Source organism: Nyctibius grandis, chromosome 6, assembly GCF_013368605.1.
Source record: "Nyctibius grandis isolate bNycGra1 chromosome 6, bNycGra1.pri, whole genome shotgun sequence".
NCBI lineage: Eukaryota > Metazoa > Chordata > Aves > Nyctibiiformes > Nyctibiidae > Nyctibius > Nyctibius grandis.
In genome coordinates, this window is record NC_090663.1 from 45,289,844 (window position 1) to 45,310,031 (window position 20,188).

General features: G+C 37.4%; 1 protein-coding gene across 4 annotated transcripts in view; it reads left to right on the forward strand.

Moving 5' to 3' along the window:
* Positions 1-20,188, forward strand: part of SH3RF1 (SH3 domain containing ring finger 1) — a 95,672-nt gene that overhangs the window by 69,113 nt on the left and 6,371 nt on the right. For all 4 annotated transcript variants that reach the window (XR_011048372.1, XR_011048373.1, XR_011048374.1 and 1 more), the window contains exons 7-11: positions 5,662-5,816; positions 8,220-8,390; positions 8,552-8,811; positions 12,327-12,685; positions 14,777-15,111. Coding sequence is in view for 1 of the 4 variants with exons in the window: in XM_068403036.1 (XP_068259137.1) it covers positions 5,662-5,816; positions 8,220-8,390; positions 8,552-8,811; positions 12,327-12,685; positions 14,777-15,111 (1,280 nt within the window). In the remaining 3 variants the exon portion in view is untranslated. The remainder of the gene's footprint in view (positions 1-5,661; positions 5,817-8,219; positions 8,391-8,551; positions 8,812-12,326; positions 12,686-14,776; positions 15,112-20,188) is intronic.

Sequence of the window (20,188 nt, forward strand, 5' to 3'; positions counted from 1 at the left end):
TTCTTTCATCCTGTGCTTCAGAAAATACTTGTGAGAACTGAGCAAACAAAATCAGTTTCAGTATCATTTGTGCTGTTAGGCAGAATACAAGTCTAGCTAACATATATGCTGCAAACATTGAGTAATTGATTTGATTTGTGGATGAGATATGTTTTGGAGAGGATGGGGTAGGCAGGTTTCAAAGCATAATTTAAAAAATTCTGTCAGAAGTTGCTTTTTTTTTTCCTCTTAGTAAGAAACACTTTTGTTTGTTATTAAGAATCAGTAGTTCTTTCTTTGATGCCAACATGGAAAAATACTTTATTTTGGTGCTGGTGCAAAGTTATTAAACCACCTCGGGTGCTTTAGTTGCATAAGCTTGTTCAAAAGCGATCTCACCATTGGTACCCACAGGAATTAAATTACAGCGCTAAATGCAGCATGGAGTGAAACTCCTGCCACGTGATCATCCGGTATCCTGGAGTGCCACTTTCTCTTTGTGATAACCATGTTCCTGGTTATGTTTCCAATTAGGCATATAATTCCCATTGAGAATCTGAATTATTCTCTGCTACCCTCTTTAGTACTCAATAACCTTCTGTACATAATGTTCTGTTTCTTCTTGACTTGTTGTCAGCATGACTAAAATACAAGCTGGCAGCTCAGACTATAGTCAGGTTGTTCCTGTGTTCTTTTACTATAGATGATATTAGATGATGATGCAGTTTATAGTCACAGGCTTTGAAGTGTGTCTTTTATGTACACTTTTCCTCTTGCTTCATAAACTAGTTTTAATTTTAGAAATATGCAAAACAATTCTGACAGGTCAAGAGAGAAAGTGATGTTCTTGTCTCTCGAGATGTTTCCCTTCTGGAAACACCCTCCCTGACATTCTGAGCATTAATTTTAAGCTACGGAACAATTGTGATTGTATGATTTAGTACATCAGAAAGTGGTTGGCTTGAGTCCTTTTGCTTTTGTATTTTTTGCTTTTGTAAGTATAAATGCCTCCATTTCTCTAAGCTTTCTCCCTTTAGCTGTTTTCTTTATTTCTGAGTACTAAGCAAATGACAAGGGAGGTGGATTGGAACAGGGAGAGTTTCTCTTTAGCATGAAGGCGGTTTAATTGGATCTTCCTGTCAATCGTTTTGGTGTTTATAACACTAGTTAAAGTGGTTGATTGTTCTTCGAGAGCAAGCCGTTTATACAACTTCTTTTACTTCATGCCAAATTCAGATTAAGGGAGAAAGAAGAAATCACAGAGGATGAGCATGATTACCCATCAGTGAAGAAGGGAAGGATATATTCCTTTACAGTAATCCTGAATTTATGCATCTTTGGTACATTTGTCTGTCCTGACTGTAGAAGGAAAGAAAAGCTAGTGTCTTCTCTTATCTTCTATAAGAAAGATGGCTTTTTTATTTTTAAGAGGAGATATTTTGAGCTGTCTTGTTTGGGTAGCAAGTTTCTCTAAGACAGTTGATATGACTTCCCAGCCCAAAGGAGCCTGTGAGTCTTTTTTCTGTGTAGATGTTTAAGATCACATTTTACTTTGTTCCATTGTTATTTTGGGAAATAGTATGGTGGTTCAAAAAACGACAATTTTATTAGTTTTATTTCATCCATAATAATCTTTTCTAGATGCTATTTGGTACCAAACATTGTATGAAGTAAGCAATTTACAAATTTGCTGCCAAAATTGACACCAATAAGACTGAGGAATGAGGGTGCTTTTGTCTAGTGACCATATACACTATCTGCTGCGTGAATCACTTAAGCAAATTTTAATTTGCATTCAGAAAACCTGTGATAATTTATTTAAAAGTTTTATTTTACAGCAGCAGTTCTTTAGCCTAGTTCTTTAGCCCGCAGCATTAATTCTTGTTTTCTGTTTTGAGGTTTGATTCTTTGAAATTGAAGAAGCTATGAACTGAGACAAACTTCTCACAGCTGAGGCTTTTAACTGTGATATAATCACTTACAATGTTCTCTGGGACTTCAAACCACAACTTTGCCCTTAATGGGGGCATTAATTGGTCTGCTCTTCTTGGCCACTGGCATTTTTGAACCTTGTAGGTGCTTAGTATATTTGAAGTTCTTTATAACATATAAATAATAGATGTCAAGTTGAATAGTTGTTGGGTGAAAATATGAACGTACAATTACGTAAGGCTCATTTACTTGGGAGAAAATTCTTCGATGTAATTTATAAGGTAGTTATCTAATGGAGGAGATCTAGTTGCTGTAGATTTTGCTGAAAAACCTCTTAAAGGAAGTATGTGATTTGAACCATGATATGGGAAAAACAGAGACAAAATATACCACAGCAAAGTTAGAGTTACATTCAAAAGCAGCAGAAGAAAGAAGGAATGTGGCAACAACAGATAACTTACCTTTCTTTCATTCTGCCTTTACAGTCTCTTGAGAAGTTAAAAGTATTTTGGACTGCAATTGACCTAGATATCCATATTGCTACTTCTGCAGATTGAGCGTGTTGACTTTGAAATGGTGTCTTGGTATGTGCACTTAACTAGCAGAAATAGGTGGTCTATATTTGGATGGTTTTCATTCACTTACGTGCTGAAGGTTTCAAAAATTTAAAAATCCCTGCTTTTTCTGGTCCTGTTCTTTTTGCCCACACACAAAAAAAATTGCCCTGTATGTTAAAGTATATAAGGTAGTCTGAATTATTATTAATGAGGCACAAGCTGTGAGAGTTACAGTATACTGATGACTTTAGCTCTCTTTCATGTAGTTCCAGCTGATTCAATAGTGTAAGTAATTCAGGAGGAGGTTTACATAAGAACTGTCTGAGTTTTAACCAACACAAATTCAAATCAACTTTTGTTAGGAAGAGGAAGCAGCTGAAAGAAACGATGAGGTTTTGTATGAGAGGCCTATTCTTGATCACATATACTTATAGTTGAGGAATTTTGTTAAACATGAGCCTTAATTTGTTAGTCCTCAGGGGTTTTTGCAAGTCTTATATATTTCCTAGACCTTGTGGGAGCACAGGCAGTTAATGAATGTTTTTTTCCACTGCTGTGCCTTTTGTTATTCTTTGGGTGAGCTGATTATTGATCTTCAGTTGACTGATATGGGAATGCAGCCTAATTATATTTAAACTTAGTAATATGTATGAGTTTCTAGAGCATGAGGATAGGTTCTATGTGAAGTTTTTACATAAATTATCAAATTATGTTTCATCTTGAAAATAAAAAAAATTGTCACTTATTTGCTGTTTTATATGCTTGAAAGTACACTAGTCTGAAAAATAGTTGCAGAAACTTTCAATTTTTCCCCATCAACTACCTAAAATAAAAATGCTTTTAATTATTTTGATACGCATATTTTATTAAATCACATAGGGTTTGCATATATTCTTTCACAGAATGTTGAATATGGGAACCATCAAAACTAGCTTGTGCTCTGGAGGTAGGTATGTTTCTCAATAGGTAGAAAAATGGTTACGTGCCAGAAAACTTCTTGAAAACTTGGCTAGAGCATTTGGATCTATTTTATCAAGTTGTAGCAGTGCAAGCTGAGGAGCGTTGGTCCTCTAAAGCCTATCATGTAGTTGATTTAGATTTCTAAGTCCTTGCCAAGTCTTCTGGAGTTTAATTGGGCTGTGGTTCGCTGCAGGTTTCATTACCATAGTAATAGACACGGCGAGGGGAGTAGAACCTGAATAAAGCAGAATAAAATAGAGCTGGGAAGGTGCCTTTATTGCAACTAAAAATTCAGTGTGTTCAGATGAATAAAATACAACACCCACCATTTATATCTTCAGAGATGCGGGAAGTGTGGAATAGTGACAGCCTTGATATTGTGCATGAATAGGTTTCATTTTAAAGATTTCCAGCTAATCATCTCCTAATGTGGATTTACAGGTTCTACCATGTGTAAAGGAATCAAGATGCCTAAAAAAAGATTTGAATTTATATTCTATAGACAGGTTGCCTAAAAGTTAGATGCTTGCCTTCAGGTTGGATTCAGCTAAGACATTTGTTGAAGCTGGCTGCGGGGGGGTGGTGTGGAAATAACATCTGCTGTAAAGCAACTGAAAGAGAAATGTTGGTATTTCAGTATGAAGTATCAAGATATTTTAAAAAGATTGTTGGATGGATGAGGATCTAGAATGTGAAGAAAATGCAATAGCCATTCTTGTGAATAACTCAACTATTGGTATCAAAGCTCACAATGATATTTCTCCAGCAGGTCATGTCTGTGTTGTGTTGGATGCAGGAGGCCTATTTGGTCTTAAGAAATTGTTAACGTACGATCAGAAAAAAAGCCTTAAATAAAATCAAATATTTCACAAGATACCATGCAATTTATATCATAACTAAGCATAAGAATTTTGACTGAAAAACTATAAGAGTTAATCAGTTTTCTCTAGATTTGAAAGCTTTTAGTCATGGAGTTCTTTACTGTGTCTTGAGCATGACTAGTTCAGAGAGCTGTCTTTTTATTAACACTTTCCCCAAACACAGCGAGGTAATAATCACACAGTGTAGAACTAGAACTTACTTTTCTTATAGGTTTTTGTTTAGAATAACAACAGAAAAAAACCCTTTAGAAGTAGTCTGTTTGAGAGGAATTAAAATGGCTTTCGTTATATGTTTTCCAAACTGATAATGTAATGCTGTGCGTTTATATGCTGATGTACTGGAAGAACCAGTCAGTACTTCAGGACTTTCTGTTGATTTATATTTTTATGTGGTTTTTAATCCTGAAGTGGCATGGTTTTGAGTTTTGTTTCAGTATTGCATTAAGGATTGCATTAAATCGAAGATCATGTTTGAAATTAATTCAGTTTTGCATTTTCAAATGCTGGAGGTTTTTTATTACTCTTTTTGTGTGCGTTGTAACACAAGTAATTATTTTTGAAATGGGGGAAGGAAAAGTTCTCCTTTTGTGAAAGACTTTTCCCAGGAGTGTCAGTACACAAGGTCCTAAAGAATTGTCTGAGGCTTTACAGAGCAGAAGGTAACAATTGCTTCATTGATTCTCAAAAGGCATAGAAGCCTGTAGGCAGGACCCCCATTACGATCTGCCTGTAAAGGAGCTGTGCCTTTTTACTGGGGTGTTTGTTAAAGATTACCAATCTTGATAATACTGAATTTCAAAAGCTAACTCTTCAAACTGGAAGAATAGGAGAAAGTGGTAACAATAGCTCAGTGACTATGGTCTCATATTGTGCTCGCTTTTGTGACCCATACATCAAAAGAAAATTTCTCCCAGAAGGGGTGGTTGTGGGTGCACTGCTGCTGAATTGTATGTTATGTTTCAGCTTCAGGTTACAAAAACAATCATGTTTTGAAGTACAGTCAGGGGTAGGGTGCAAAATCTACCTCCTGGAAGGCTTCTGAATTTTTTTCGAGGCCTATCCTAAAGATGTTATAATTAGAAAGAATGCTTTCTGTTTTTCCTGTGCTGAGAAATTGCCTGTCAACTTGCTTAATTAGCTGCCAAGACTTCAAGATTTTAAACTGCAAAAAGAGAAATACAGACAGACCTAACTCTCCAGTTATATAGTACCAGTAGGAAAAGGAATACTGAACTCGGCTGGTTTTTTCTCATTTCCTTAGAATATCATACTTTTTTTTTTTTTGCAGCTGATTCAACTCATCAAACAGTATTGATCATCTGTTGCTATTTTTTTTGTTCTCATAAAATCAGAATGTGAATCCCCCACTGCCGCCACCACCTCTCTTGTCTGCTGCAATCATTGCGTCGGCCTCTTCTGGACCTCAGTCTGCAGGTGTAATACAAAGGCCTACGTCAGGATCAACTGACCAAATGACACCTTTACGACCACAAACTCGTCCAAGTGTGTAAGTAAAATTGAACTTTTCGCCAGTCAGAAAAATGGAACAAGATCAATAACTTCACATGTACTTTCATCATGCCAGCTGGCTATGTTCTGCTAGAATTCCCAGAAAGCCAAAGATACAACTCAGAACAAAAGCAACAAAACATACATAAAGGTGATATCCCCAAACAGCCTCCATACTGAGGGTTATTTATGTCTTAGGTAAATATAACCAGCTGTTGCTGTGTATAGAAAGGACTTACTTCAAAAATACAAAGTAATTATCATGTAGAAGATGAATGAATCCTTGAGTTAGCGATGAAGACTGTATAACTCGCAAATGGCAAATACTGGAGTGAATTTATTCAATGTTTTCTGTTATGTATGGGATGAAAAAGCTATTCTCATATGGAATAACTTATGCCAAAACACAGAAAGTGCTGTATTTCATTTAGACTGTAATATTAGCATGTCATTGTCAGACTGCTTGTGTTAAGTTGCAACTGAAATTTGACTGAAGATTCTGAAGTTCATTTAGTTAGGGGGTAGCAATTTGGAATGAAGGCACAAAGCTGCTAGTTAGCATTGTGTCTTCACACTTGTAATACAAGCAAATGTGCGTCAGCCTTCTGGGTAAAAATATTTTGTATATTAACATGTGCTGCTGACACCATCTTTCTTCTTGGAAACTTATTTGTGTGCAGCTTGGATAATGAGATTGATAAAAGAAAAAATAAAATTCAGGAGTGGCTGAACCATCTAATAGGGCACGTTTGAATAATGCAAGGACCGCTTTGTTCTCTGTCTTTATTTTTATCTTTCCACCAGATTTCCTCCCATGCCAAAAGAGCGCCCTTCTTGCATAGCAGGTGTATCTGCATTTGGGCTGTTTCTTTGGTGTCAAGCATTTTAACGCTGCTTCTTATGGATTATTGTGCTTAGTGCAGTTAATCAAGTTCCCATCTCATTTATTCCCATCCTCCATCTTCAAAGGGTTGCTCTATATGAGGATACTAATGAAATTTGGAATGATTTAACTAAAAGGGAAGTTAATGAACACCAATTAAAGCACATCAGTTGCTTTCCCATAGAGCTTCAGTATGTGGCTTTGTAGATCACCCCTAAATCATGTACCAGTGAAGCCTTTTGTTGCCAGCGTGTCATATGTTGCATCGAAAGCATATTTTGGACTTGCTTTACCAGGTACCTATATTGCCTTTAAAGCATTTTTGCAGATAATGCAGAGTTTCCTGGGTGGATAGCAAGGAACAGAAATGTAATGCAAAAAGGAGAAGCATACAGTTAATGCTGTCGCTGCTGTGCACAAGAGACAATTTTGATGAAAGAATGTTTTGTAAAGCCGCTTTTTTACCCTTGGGGTTACAAGGGGAGTGGGAAAGACTAGCATTGCAAGTAACTGTGGATCCTTTTTCAAAAAAGGAGATACTCTACCCGCCTACGCTAATTGGCTGCCTCTTGTGAAAGTATATTCTGAGAAGATGTGATTTATTAGAATGCTATTTCCCATAGGTCTGAGTCCATAATTATATAAACATTTTTACATAAACTGTTTAAACAGTTTTCTTATGTTCAAACTGTGGCAGGAAATAGAACACTGTGGTGGTTAAACCAGTATCGCTTTTTAATGTGATAATAGGAAACTGTGCAATCTTATTTGAAGAGTTCCCTACGAATATTCTAGCATGCAACTGCAGGAGCTTCAGTTCTATTTTTACTTTTTTTTTTCCTAAGAATGTCTTTTTAAAAAAGAAAAAATGAAAAATGGCTCTGAACTCTCACTATGATTTCAGATGCACTGTATTATGCATTAATGTTGCTTAGAGGGAAAAGAAGGAAATAAACTTTACAAGTGAATAACTGCTAGCTACCTTACCCATAGACTTCAAGTTCTAGTGACATATCTTTTTTTTTTTTTGGCACTGCAGTTGCACAGGGAGATTCCAATTTTGCAATTTGAAAAGTAGTTCTGATACTGATCTTTCACTCCCAACTAACAAAACTTCTCCCTGCTCCCCACCCCTCCAGAAAAAAGAAGTTGGCATGTCACAAAGTGTAAGAGATACTAGAAGCAGGTATAGGGAGAGAGAAGTGGGATATGCTGGGATCTGTAGTTGATAAACACTTCTTGACTTAAGTTCACTAACTTAATGAAGAAAATGGACAATCTTATTAGAAGTATTGTATATTACATTAAAGTGTATGAAGATATTCTTAATGGTCATTGTTTCCCTTAATATTGCCATACCTTCTGTTTTAATATTGTAAGGGTATGATGGATCGACTAGCACATAACCCTTTCTGCTGTGCCTTCTCGTATTTGACTTGAATCTCTCTGCCAGAAAACACAAGTGATGTTTTCAAGTGTTTTAGGTTTATCAATTGCATCTGCTTTCCTCTCTTTTAGGTATATTGCTATATACCCTTACACTCCTCGAAAAGAGGATGAACTGGAGCTGCGGAAGGGAGAAATGTTCTTAGTGTTTGAACGCTGTCAAGATGGCTGGTTCAAGGGAACTTCCATGCATACAAGCAAGATTGGTGTTTTTCCTGGAAATTATGTGGCTCCAGTTACAAGGTATATTTTTATACAGATGTCTGAATAGTTTATCTAGTTTCAAGTCCAAAATGATTCTGTTCTTGTATTTAATGCTAAAATTGGATAATAGAAGAGCTGTGGGTTTTAGTTACTGCTCATTTTTCAGTTATGTTTTAGTGTTTTGCTTTTAATTTTGGCAGGACAGTGACAAGTGCATCACAAACAAAAGTTCCCATGTCTACTGCTGGCCAAACAGGACGAGTGGTAACTATGGTCAGCCCTTCCACTGCTAGTGGAACATGTCAGAAGCTCCAGGGGAATGGTGTGGCGGTGAACTCCAGCAGCGTACCCACAGCTGTGGTTTCTGCAGCACATATCCAAACTAGTCCACAAACCAAGGTCCTTATGCACGTGACAGGACAAATGACAGTCAACCAGGCTCGCAATGCAGTTAGAACAGGTAATAAATAAATAAAATAAAGCTTTTTATGTGTCGTAGACAAACTGTAGGATCTGTCTGGGTAAGTGGCTGGAGTTCAGGGTATGTGTTAAATGTGTGTTGGGTTTTTTTTTAAGGCATTTTTATTGCCGTTTTTTAGATTTCAATGCTTTCTGAAATGACAGTATATCTTTCTGAATTGTTGAATCTTTTATTATTCTCCTCTAAGCAACTGTGTGTACGTACATACTCCTACTGTTGGGAATATATATGCAAGTACTTTAGATGGAATTTTTTTTTATTCCAGCAGTATCTGGGATGGGGACATTCTTTGAGCTTTCCCACTCATATACAATTCATATAGTAATAAAAGTAGTAAGAACATGTGAGTCATAGCTTATTTTTTTGTGTTAACTGTATAACAGCTACCGATTGCTCTAATTTAGCATTCACTTTTAAATTATCTCCTAACGTCTTTAAAGACCTTTAGCATTCATTCCTTCTTCTTTTTCAGGTCTCTGGCTCAGGGTTGGTCCTTAGGCATTCTAGTTTGTTCTCTAACCTTGACTACAACTTCTTTCAGCTTTGACTCTGAAACACTAAGGCTATACTGGCTTCAAGTTTCATATGATCTATGTAATAAAATTCTGTATTTCTGACAGGTATAACTCTGCCTTTGCTGTCTGGGGCAGGCCACATCATAGTGAAACATGCCTTCTTGTTATTTAAACCCAGATCCAAAAAGATTGATAGTGGTGTTTTCAAGAGTTTTTGTTTACCAAATCCATGCACTCCTCTGTGGATTTGCCAGGCTAGGAAAATACCACACAACTGGAGCCTAATCTGTTCCAGTTGCTCCTAGGGCCTCAAAAGGAAAAAAAAAAAACCATACCAAAACCTGAAAAAACTCCGTTTCAAACTATCCCAGTGTTCCCTCTTTCAGCCTTGAATTTGGGGGCTAAGATCTCTTGACTAAGAGAGTCGTGACAAAGGTGTTTTTTGATCCCAAGATTCTTATTGGCAGAGCAGAAAAGAAAGCAAAAAATGCAAATTGTATTATCTGTTGTCCGGTTAAGGATGATTGTTTCTTATGGTCTCAAGATCCATGAATTAGCCCACTCCCTCTTCAGAATCATGCATCTCCTAAAACACCCTGTGCACGTTCAGATGTCAGCACCAGGTTTGCTTTTGGAGGTAGGATATGTAAATATGTCTTTAGATATTTTATTTCCTTAGTTGGCCCCATCTTCCTCCAGTCCGATCTTAGGCTGGAACAGATGTGATAGTCCTCTGTAACAACTTTATTCTTTACCTTTAAATAAAAATAACCAGGTGCTATTGGCAGCTAGTAAGAGAGACTAAGCAAAGCATCTGTACTTTCATGCCTCTCAGGCATAGGTGGTTTCTACTCTAAATCCTTCTTTTGAGCTGCCTAGAAGCTTGCAAGTGACAGCACAAAGGAGAAAGCTCCTGTGGGCTCCAGAAGCCTTTCTGTCCCCACATCTCTGCACCTCTGTCAAGATGAATAAGCTCTTACAGTTCTATTCAGCTGGAAAACATGACAACATACTTCCCACCAACTTTTCAGTTCCAAAATGGAAAAATCAAAGGGGCTGCACTCTCTTCACAGAGAACTTAACATTAGATTGCAGTGTAAAGGTATAGTGTTCAGTCACAAATACAGATCTGTCCCTTATAAGGGCCTGAGAACTGAAGCAATAATGGCTGCTTTATGTTCAAATGTTACAGAGAACTTTGTAGTCAGCATCTGAAATGTGATCTTGAGCTTTCCCTAGCGCCTTTGCTGAATGTTACGCTCTTGATGAGGCTTCACAGATCAATGCTACATTTTGCAGGGCTGTTCTTCAGTTTCAGTTTAGCTCAGGACTTTGAGGACCCTTCTTCAAATGATCTTAGTGAGACATTGCTAGACATCGCCCTCCCTGAGGAGGTAGGCATTCTTTGATTGAAAAGAACTGGGAAGAAAATGTATATTCTGCCTATTTCATTAAAAAAAACCTGTATGAAAATAGGGTGACTTGAAGCATTTTTCCTATGGGTTCCATCAGGGATAAGTAAACAAAACCAGAAAGCTATTCCATGCATGTACTCCACTGATTGCATATAAGTATAGACATACCTTGAAGAATAGCAGCTACTTGTAAGAAAACTGACTTTGTCTCACAAACAAACAGTAGCATTAATAATTGTTTTTTACAAAAAATTTTGCTGCACTCTCCTTATCTTCCTTTTTGAAATGTTCATGATACTCAGCGTTAGGAAGGGTCTGCTACAGCGGAAGAGGTTACTTATCAAAAAATAGAGAGAGCATTAGTGGTGCTTTCTTCTTGAGAAAGAATCTGTGTTTCTTATCTTGGAGATTGTAATTGGGTATAATACTGTAAGATTGTTATATCAAATTTGTGAACTTTGTCAGTCTTCTGTAATATACTGTTGATGCAATCTAAGCAAATTACCAGGGGAATTTGTAGAGAGCAGAATAAAGAGAGACAGTGCCGGAGGCTTGATTCCAGGATATGGCTTATAACAAGCCCAAAACTCTAATTAGTATCTGAAAAATCAGAGTGAATTGATACATTTGAGATGTACATGCACCAAGCTAGAGGGATGACCCCTCCTTAGATGCTGAGTTTCAGAGTATTTGAAGGAAAGAAGCTGTGCAGCACTGGGGTGCTGCATTTTGCCTCATAGTATTTGGGTAAGATGTCTGCACTTCATACCACCCAGTGGTGCAGAGATACCCAAGCTTTTGAAATGACCCGAAAGCTTGGCTGACCATATAACTGTAATAGCAATGTTGCTTCTTGGAAAGGGTAAATTAGTTCATGCAGAGCTCTGTGCTTTGGAGCTAGGCTGCAGCCCAGGTTGGTATATTCAGCCCTGCGCTATTCTCCACCTTCCAGTGTAGACGTTCCTTTTATTTCGCAGGGGTATGAGTAAATCCACTTCTATATTTAAACATCCCAAGAGACAATAGCTTACATTTTCAGAGAAACCACTCATAGCAGTAATTGCCACTGTACTTATTGTTTGAAAGACCAACTAAATCTGTTGTGGATTTTGTGAATAGTTTAGGGAAAACAATCCAATTATATCTTTAGCAGGAGTGTTTCTTCCTACTTTTTTTTTCTGTGCCCTGACAACTACACAGTATATTAAAAGGAACAAACAAGTTCCAGGCAGGATTTAGCTAGCTCTTACGAACTAAAATATAATCATCACTTTGCATCTCTGTCTGTATGTGAAGCATTTTACTTAGCATCTTGGATTTCTCCACAACAATTGCAGTGCTGTTATCCTTCTCTTGCATACTGGTGCAAGTAGGGTAGCATACGCTACTTCTTTATTCTGGTGAGATAAAATTGATGCTGTGTAAGATGTCATTATATAAATGGAAGTTACGAAGGTAGGAAGGAAGCTTCTTATGACTGATTAGCTATAACTCTGTGACTGTACCTCACTTTGTGTGTCTTATGAAAAGATGATCTCTCTCACATTTTATTCTTTTGTTCTAGTTGCTGCACACAATCAAGAAAGACCTACGGCAGCAGTCACACCCATACAAGCACAGAGTCCAACATGCCTTATTCCTGCCGCTGTGATCATTCCCCACCACTCCGTTGCCTCCCAGCAGCTCCAGCCCCAGCTTCCAAATACTGCTGCTTATGTCACAGCTGTGAATGTGAACCGCTCAACCATCCCACTGGCATGTGCAGCAGCTTCTTTGAATTCTCCCAACATTACGGCTTCATCTTTGGAGGGAGATATTAGTGGGAGAACTGTAAACACTCACCCTGGAGCTCCTGCATCTCCAGAGAGTGCTTTAGCAGCTGGTGGAAATGCTGTTGTCAGTAAAGCAGATAAGGATGGCAAGGTGGGTAGAGAATAAAATCACTCCCTTGAATTCTTCTATCTTCATCATGCAAACTTTTAAGAGATCCATATTTTTTTGTTACATTTGCTGAATAGCAGCATGGTAAGGTTTTTAAGACTGAGCATGAAACTCAGGCAGCCATTTTGTGACTACAGCTATGGACAAGTTTATTCTTGGCCATACAAGAATAATTTAGGATGGATAAAATACAGAGCAGACCTTTGAGAAGGGTTAAACTAGGGTAGCAGGTTCATGCCTTAAGCAGGAAAAACAAAAGGTGAATGGATAAAGTTCAGAAGAACTGTTAGATTGACTGTTGGAATTTTAAGTATTTTGTTTTTCTTTATCTGCAGTTAGTTTCCTGAATACTTTAGAAAGTTGTATGGTTAGTAAACGTTATCAGTAAGTATCTGTAAACTAATAAGGCTAATCTGTAGGTTTATCTAATCTGTAAACTAATAAATAATAAAAAAAAGCAAAAAGTAAAAAAAACCCCATGCACATGCAGGAACATAAAAAGTTCAGTCTAATAAAATAAACCTACTATTTAGTGAAAATCAGGATTCTTTTAGGTTGCCTTCCTTATTAAGCAGATACACTGAAAGATTATGAAAAACACATTACCAGCAGTGTTCACTGGACAAAGAAAAAAAGCATGGAACTCTGTCTTTTCTAAATGCAGATCAGTAGAGTCTGTAGTGATTCTGCTTTCCTTCCTTCTATATGAAGTGTTTTCCTCTGTGTCTGAACTCATTCTCACTGTCCAGCAAGCCATGTGGTTATGTTATATTGTAGGCAGAAACATTCCTCCAACTTTCTAACTGGTTTTGTTTTACAGCTGTGGTGTACTTAAAATTTTTTTTCTCCTTTTGACAACTTTCTTTACATCTCAAATGTTTTAGACTTTACCTTGCTACTCTTCACCCACATGCACTCCGTAATGAAGTTTATGAAGGTTTTAATAATAGGCTGTACATTAATCTCACCCACTTTTTAATTATTTTTCTTGATGATTGTTGAATGGAGGTACCTAAAACTTTGTTTTAAAATTACTTTATCCATAGCCACTGAAATCAGACTGAGGTGCCCTTAGGCAGGGCTTTTAGAAAACTTATTTATAGTTTAAGGTTAAAGATGCTCACATATTTGGACTGTGTTAATTTATTTGAGTTTCTTTTTCTTTCCCATTGCTAGACAGCAGTTCTTTGCTGAAATAGCTTTAAGTTATTGGAGACTTGGAAGAAGGACAGAGGATTTTTCATTTACAGTTCACCAATTCCACTGCGTCCCAAGCTATAATAAAAAGCTCACATTGCTCATGCTTTTCTCTTTCTGTGGTTAAATAGCTTATTTTTGTCTCCAGGGCTTACAATCTGGCACCTCTCATAAGCACTAAATTCACTCAGTCAAAGGGTTGGTTAGAAGATCACTGCCACACCCCTTAAAAAAAAGACAAGAAACACAAAAGCTACTTAAATAATTCTCTTCAGGGTAAGTAATAGTCCTCAGGGATTCCTGTCTGGACAAGCAGAAAGAATGTTTACCGTTCTCCCCTCTAGCAGAGCAGCAAAACACAATACATTCCCCTTGTGGCAAATTTCTGTTAAATCATGAAGATCTTCCCTTACTGAGGGAGGATAAATAAAAGACACTTATCTAAACAGCAGCCTCCAGGGCAGATTTTTCTCCCTGCTTGGTTTGAAGTAACTCTTCATGCCATCCTAGAAACTTCCATGTTAACGATATGTTTTACTACTTAGATCCCCATTGTGGGAATCTAACTCCTCACTCCTTTTTCTAGACAACGTTTTGGGCCAGTGCCATTGGCTTTTAAGTTAAGTCTTAACAACTAAGTGAAAGGTTAGCTGATTTATGGTCTAAATGACTTCCTGTTTTTCTCTTTAGAATTTTAATAATTATCTTTCTCTTTTCTAATTTTCATAATTTACCTTTTGTAATTTATATGATCTCAAATATCTCCTCATAATTTACCATGTCCTCTCTGATCACGATGGCATCTATCAGAAGGAAGCGTTCAACTCTTCACGGGAGACTTTTGTTCTAAAATGAGGCACTGCTTTTGGTTTACAGAAAGAAAAAAAAGGTTTGCTGAAACTGCTTTCTGGAGCATCCACTAAACGCAAGCCCCGATTGTCACCTCCAGCATCACCAACGCTGGAGGCTGAGCAAGCAGCCGCAGAGTTAGCCCTGCAAGGCGCAGTCGGACCAGAGCTTCCGTCAGCAGGCGGTCACAGCAAAGGTGGATCCTGTCCCACTGACAGCGAGGTCTCTGGGCTGGCACAGGAGACGCTGCATCGGAAAACAAGTTCCCTGGATTCCTCTATTCCAATAGCGCCGCCACCTCGGCAGCCTTGCTCATCCCTGGGTCCGGTCCTGAATGAATCCAGGCCTCTTGTCTGTGAAAGGTAAATTATCCTACACAGCTAGACTCAGGCAAACCAAGAAAAAAACAACTCTCTGACACTTGTAGTGTATATTCGAACTGCTTCAGAATGCTGAGATTTTATAGCAAGATGAAACTTGCTTTTTTAACAATGCTTTGTATGCTTATCAACCAACACTCATGTTTATGTTTGTTTACTTTTTGTGTTACTTTGAGGTTTTGGAATGAATAGACACTCAGATACGGTGATCACAGGTTTGGTATAGGCCTCCTATTTTGCAAAACATGAACCCATTGTATTCTTGCAGTTACGTATACCAGGTTAGTCCTTTAAGATTATTAGCAGTGCATAACTGCCAACCTAAATATATGGTGAATGAGATCCTTATCTATGAGTAGGCTTAATATGTGATTTCTTGAGTTGTTGCAAAGATATTTTACTACCTGCATGCCCCGTTACTATGCACTCCACATAGCAAGATCTAGAGCAGCATCTGTGTCCTGGCAAGTGAGCCTGAAAAACACATAGTTGTCTGGACTCTGAAACTGCCAGGCAGTTGCTTTAAAGTTCTGTCACTTTTCTTTTGTGTCCACCTATTATTTTCACATTTCCAAGTCCTCAGTAGATTGCATGGACTGTGAAGGAAGTGGCAGTTTTCTAACTACTGTCTCTTTATTATGCCTGGTAGTAGACAAGCAATATGAAGAGTGTCATAGGATTTCTTTTGCAGTAGCTACAGGATCATGTGGTGTACAGAAAAAAAAATAGTAGAGTTGCAATGTTAACAGCTCTAGGACTGAACTGATTCATGCTGACTGTTGTAGACTTTGTTCTGATACTATTAACTCATGGTGTGTGGGCATACCATTGTATTTCCAGAGGCCTGTTGATCTTAAGCCCTATCAATATGTTAAGAGCTAGACAGTATATAAGTTTCTACTTTGTCTTTTATTTTACTTGTCATATCTTTAATATTTTTTAAAAGGTTATTACTGTTTCTATTCAATTTCCTTGCAGGAAATTTCTATTTCTTCCTGAATTTCTGAAGTAGATTTACGTTTACAGATGGAAAATAAAACCTGAAAGACTTTTCTTTAAGAATAACATAATTTATTTTCACATTATCATAAGTCTGTTTGGCACAGTAATATGTTTTTATGCTTTGAATGTGAAAATAATACCAAATTCATTCTGGCATGACTAGTGGATATTTGTGTAAAGCTATTTGCATCCTCACAAAAAGTAGTTTTTTCACTTCCATGATGGAATTTTTTTTTCTAAGAACTACTTACAGAAAATGATACTGTATATTTTTATTGATCTAGTAATAACATACACCCAAACATTCTTTTTAATATATCTCTGTATCCTTATTATTATTTAAGTGATAATTGCTACTAGAGAAGTGCTACCACAAGATCATTCTCCCTGGTAGTCATGCGGAATTGTTACATTTTGGTCAGTGTGTTTAAATAGAATTTCATCTGGGTTCCTTTTGTCCTTTTCAGGTTAATGTTTTTTGCTGCTGATGTGCTCTTGTCATGTTTCCATTTCCTTAGGCTGAATTGCTTAAAATGTGTTGCTTAATGATACTTACTACTTACATTGTGCTCAGTATCTTCAAAGTCATTTATAAGCATTGATTAATCTTCATTAGTCTGGAAGGAAGGGACAGATAAGAAATATACTGATGATGCAATAGTATCTTCAGTGACAATTTGGGGTTGAGAAGGAAAATTTTCATGAGGATAAGCTCAACAAAAAGCTGAAGAACAGAGAAATCTCCAGCTAAGATTATTCTGCTCTTACATAGCACGATTCCAATCACAGGCTACAATCTGATTGGAAAAAAACAACAGTATTCTTCCTATTCTGACTCTGGCTTTGCAGTGTAATTATTAGTGTTCAAGTTTTATTTTCAACGGTGACTAGGGGATTTAGGAGTCAGGTTCTGCTAATTATTCTGCGTGAATTAGGAGCAGTTAGCTAGCTGAACTCTGGAAAGCACTTGAAAATGTTCCTGTTTTGGATTCAGAGTTTTCCCTGAACTCCTTGCTTCCTTTAAGATGAAATATCAAATTTTTACTCTAATCCCACTGTTCCTCCATTCACTAGAATTGCAAGTTGTCCTAGAGTATGTCTTTCCTGTATGTTCTACAGAAAATTGGAAGTAAAAATTGTGAACTTGTTTCCAATCATACACAATAAGATGGGCATTTGATTTGTTTGATAGCAAACAAGCTCTTTGTGACATGGAGTTGCAGATGGATACTTAATACCAGTGGCCATTTCACTAAAGGAAGGGAAAATGATGACATTCCCTTCCATCTTACTCTTGCAGGTCTTCTCTGTAGTTCCCATTCCTATATTCGCTCTTCTCCTGTGAACTAAGTTGGTTTCTCACTGTGGTCCATGGTCTTTCATGTGTTCCTTGTACAGAAGGAGCAGAGCAGTTAAACAAAAATTTCAGTCAAGCCTTGTTTCCAGTTTGGAGAATTCCTGTCACCTGAGACTCTGCAATGGTGTTCGGTTTTTTCTCCTGATTCTCCAGCCAAGACACAAGTTGTCTTGGGGTTTTGTGATTTCTTGTATTGATGCAGCGCTGACAAGGCCAAGAATCACTGTCTTTTCATTAAAAAGATAGACCCAACACCCTGCAATTCCCAGAGGGAGACATATCATGTTATGAATACACGGTAATGTGGTTATCTGAGGGGTTTAATTTTTTCCACAACAAGAGGTAAAAGAGCATTTCAAGCTGTTCTCATGAGCTTTCTCTTTTAGAGGGAAACATTGATTAAATAGCCTTAAGTTTTACAGTAAATATACAGCACTGTAATAATAAACTTCCCAGCACCCCACAATGGTGTTAAAGACCTGAAGTTGAACCTAAATATACATCACTGCATATCCTAAACTATAATATGAATCCTTCATCCAGTTACAGTGAAGGACAGCAGTAATTTTGTTCTGTGATTAAAGTGACCCCAAGTCATTTTATCCACCACAAAATAACTTGTGTAACATCTGCTTCCAGCGAGCAGGCCAGTGGCTTTAGAGGGCAGTAGGTTTTATCACATCTGGCAGCATTTAATGCTGTTAATGAAATGCTGAGAATCAGTCTGCCCTAGGTGGGCGTTGATTATCTGTAGGAGTCAAGGCACTTAGCAGACAGGAGAGCTGCACAACAGCAGGGCATAGGTTAGCTGAAATGTAAAAATTCAAAGTAAAAAAAAACCTAAAGCAAGAAGTTGAATAATAAGTATGAATTTAACTTGTGTAATAATAGTAATTCCAACTTTCTGTGTTTTCCTCAGCTAAAATTATCTGCGTGTGAGAAAATATTTTTATCCACTTGGTGATCAGGAAAACCACAGATAATTGTCCAAAAATCAACTACAAATAGCTGGGAAAAAAAGCGGTATTCTGTGTCTAGTGAAACAGAAGCAATGAAGAAATGGACAAACACATGAAAGATACAATCTTTTTCATGTTACTGAAAAGTGTGAGAAATACTAATATTAAAAATGAAAAGTAGAATGGAGAAATGTGAAGATAGATCACTGCCACCACCACCCCCTCCTCAAAAAAAAAAGAAAAAATTTACAAAGTGCAAGTGCACTGTGGGATACAGCCAGACATATTAAGAATATCAGGAAAGAACTGGTGGCAAATATAGTGTCTGTTTCTGGGAAGCTAAAGTACTTTTATTTTTGTAATATTAATATTTTATATAGCTGATTAAAAAGAATTAGGATAATATTTTGAAAATTAACAAAAAATACTGTAAGGTAGTCAAAGAAAATACAAAGAAGAAAACGCGTACTGTGCAGCTTAGGTGCATGTAAAATATTATAGATTAGGTGACCACAAAAGATCTGCAGATTTGTCCTTCAGACATAGAAAACATTTGCAAATACTGAGTAGGGAGATAAACAAGGAAGTGTTCTGGAAGATTCAAACATGTGGGAATGAACATGTTTTTCCAAAACATAGGTCACAGTAAATGTGATTATTTTACTCCAGGGACCTGGCAGTGAACTTCTGAGCTGAAGCATAAGCTTTTTACTCTGCATGAAACTGGTAGTTTTGGCAGTATGTTGTAGATGGTGAAATAGGTAATGGAAAAATAGTTTTTGTTCCATAGCTGGTCAAAGGTGATCTGAATAAACGGCTGTGTGAATGTGTGATGAGTCTGGATCTGATGACCTCTATTTGAGCAAATAGAATTTGCAAAATGTGGCATAAAATTTGATGGCTTGTCATAACAGAAGAAGGAGGAGATATGATTTAAAGGTGCAAAGCCTGATGGGTTTCTTCTCATTAAACACTGAAAAAGACAGTAAAATACCATTTTAACACCAGGGGCGTTGTGCTTTGTTTTAGACATTAGATTACAAGATGGAGATCAAAGTAGTCGGGAAGCTAAATGTTAACGAGAAGTACTAAATTACTTAAGGGTTGATGGAGTTCAAAACTGTATGGAAAGCTCAGGAGAAGAGTATTTCTGCGCAAGCTGGTGATCCTCTAGGGAGGGCAAAGAGAAGATGGGTGTTTGCAGTGCTGTTGGTTTTAACACTCAGCAGGCAGCAGCAGAAGCTGGGGAAGAACAGGCTAGTCTGTCAGTTCAGGAGAGCGCAGAGATTACTGACGGACAGCATTAGAAACTGAAACCAAGCGTGTTTCAAGTCAAATGTTTACAGGGCAGCACTTGACAGAATGCAAGGTAAGTGAGGCAGGTATTCTGTCTTGAAACCCATTTTTAAACGGACTTTCTAGTGCTCTGTGTGTGTGTTATGTAGTGTGCTGGTTAATTTTCAGCCTGAAAGCAACCAGTTTATTACAATAGTAGAAGTTCTTCATAGCTTTATTGCAGTTCTTTATCCTTTACTATCATGTCCTGCCTGAGCAGAGGCTATTGTTTTATCTCAAGTAGTTTACAGTCTTAATTAAACTTAAAGTCTATTAAAAATGTTTGCTTCTTATGTCCTAAGTCAGCATTAAAATCCAAGTTGCCCACAGCAGAAGTTAGTGCAGGCGTCTGCCGTGCTGCCTGGGTTGGATGAGGAGCATTCTGAAGCTGTACACTAATAAATCT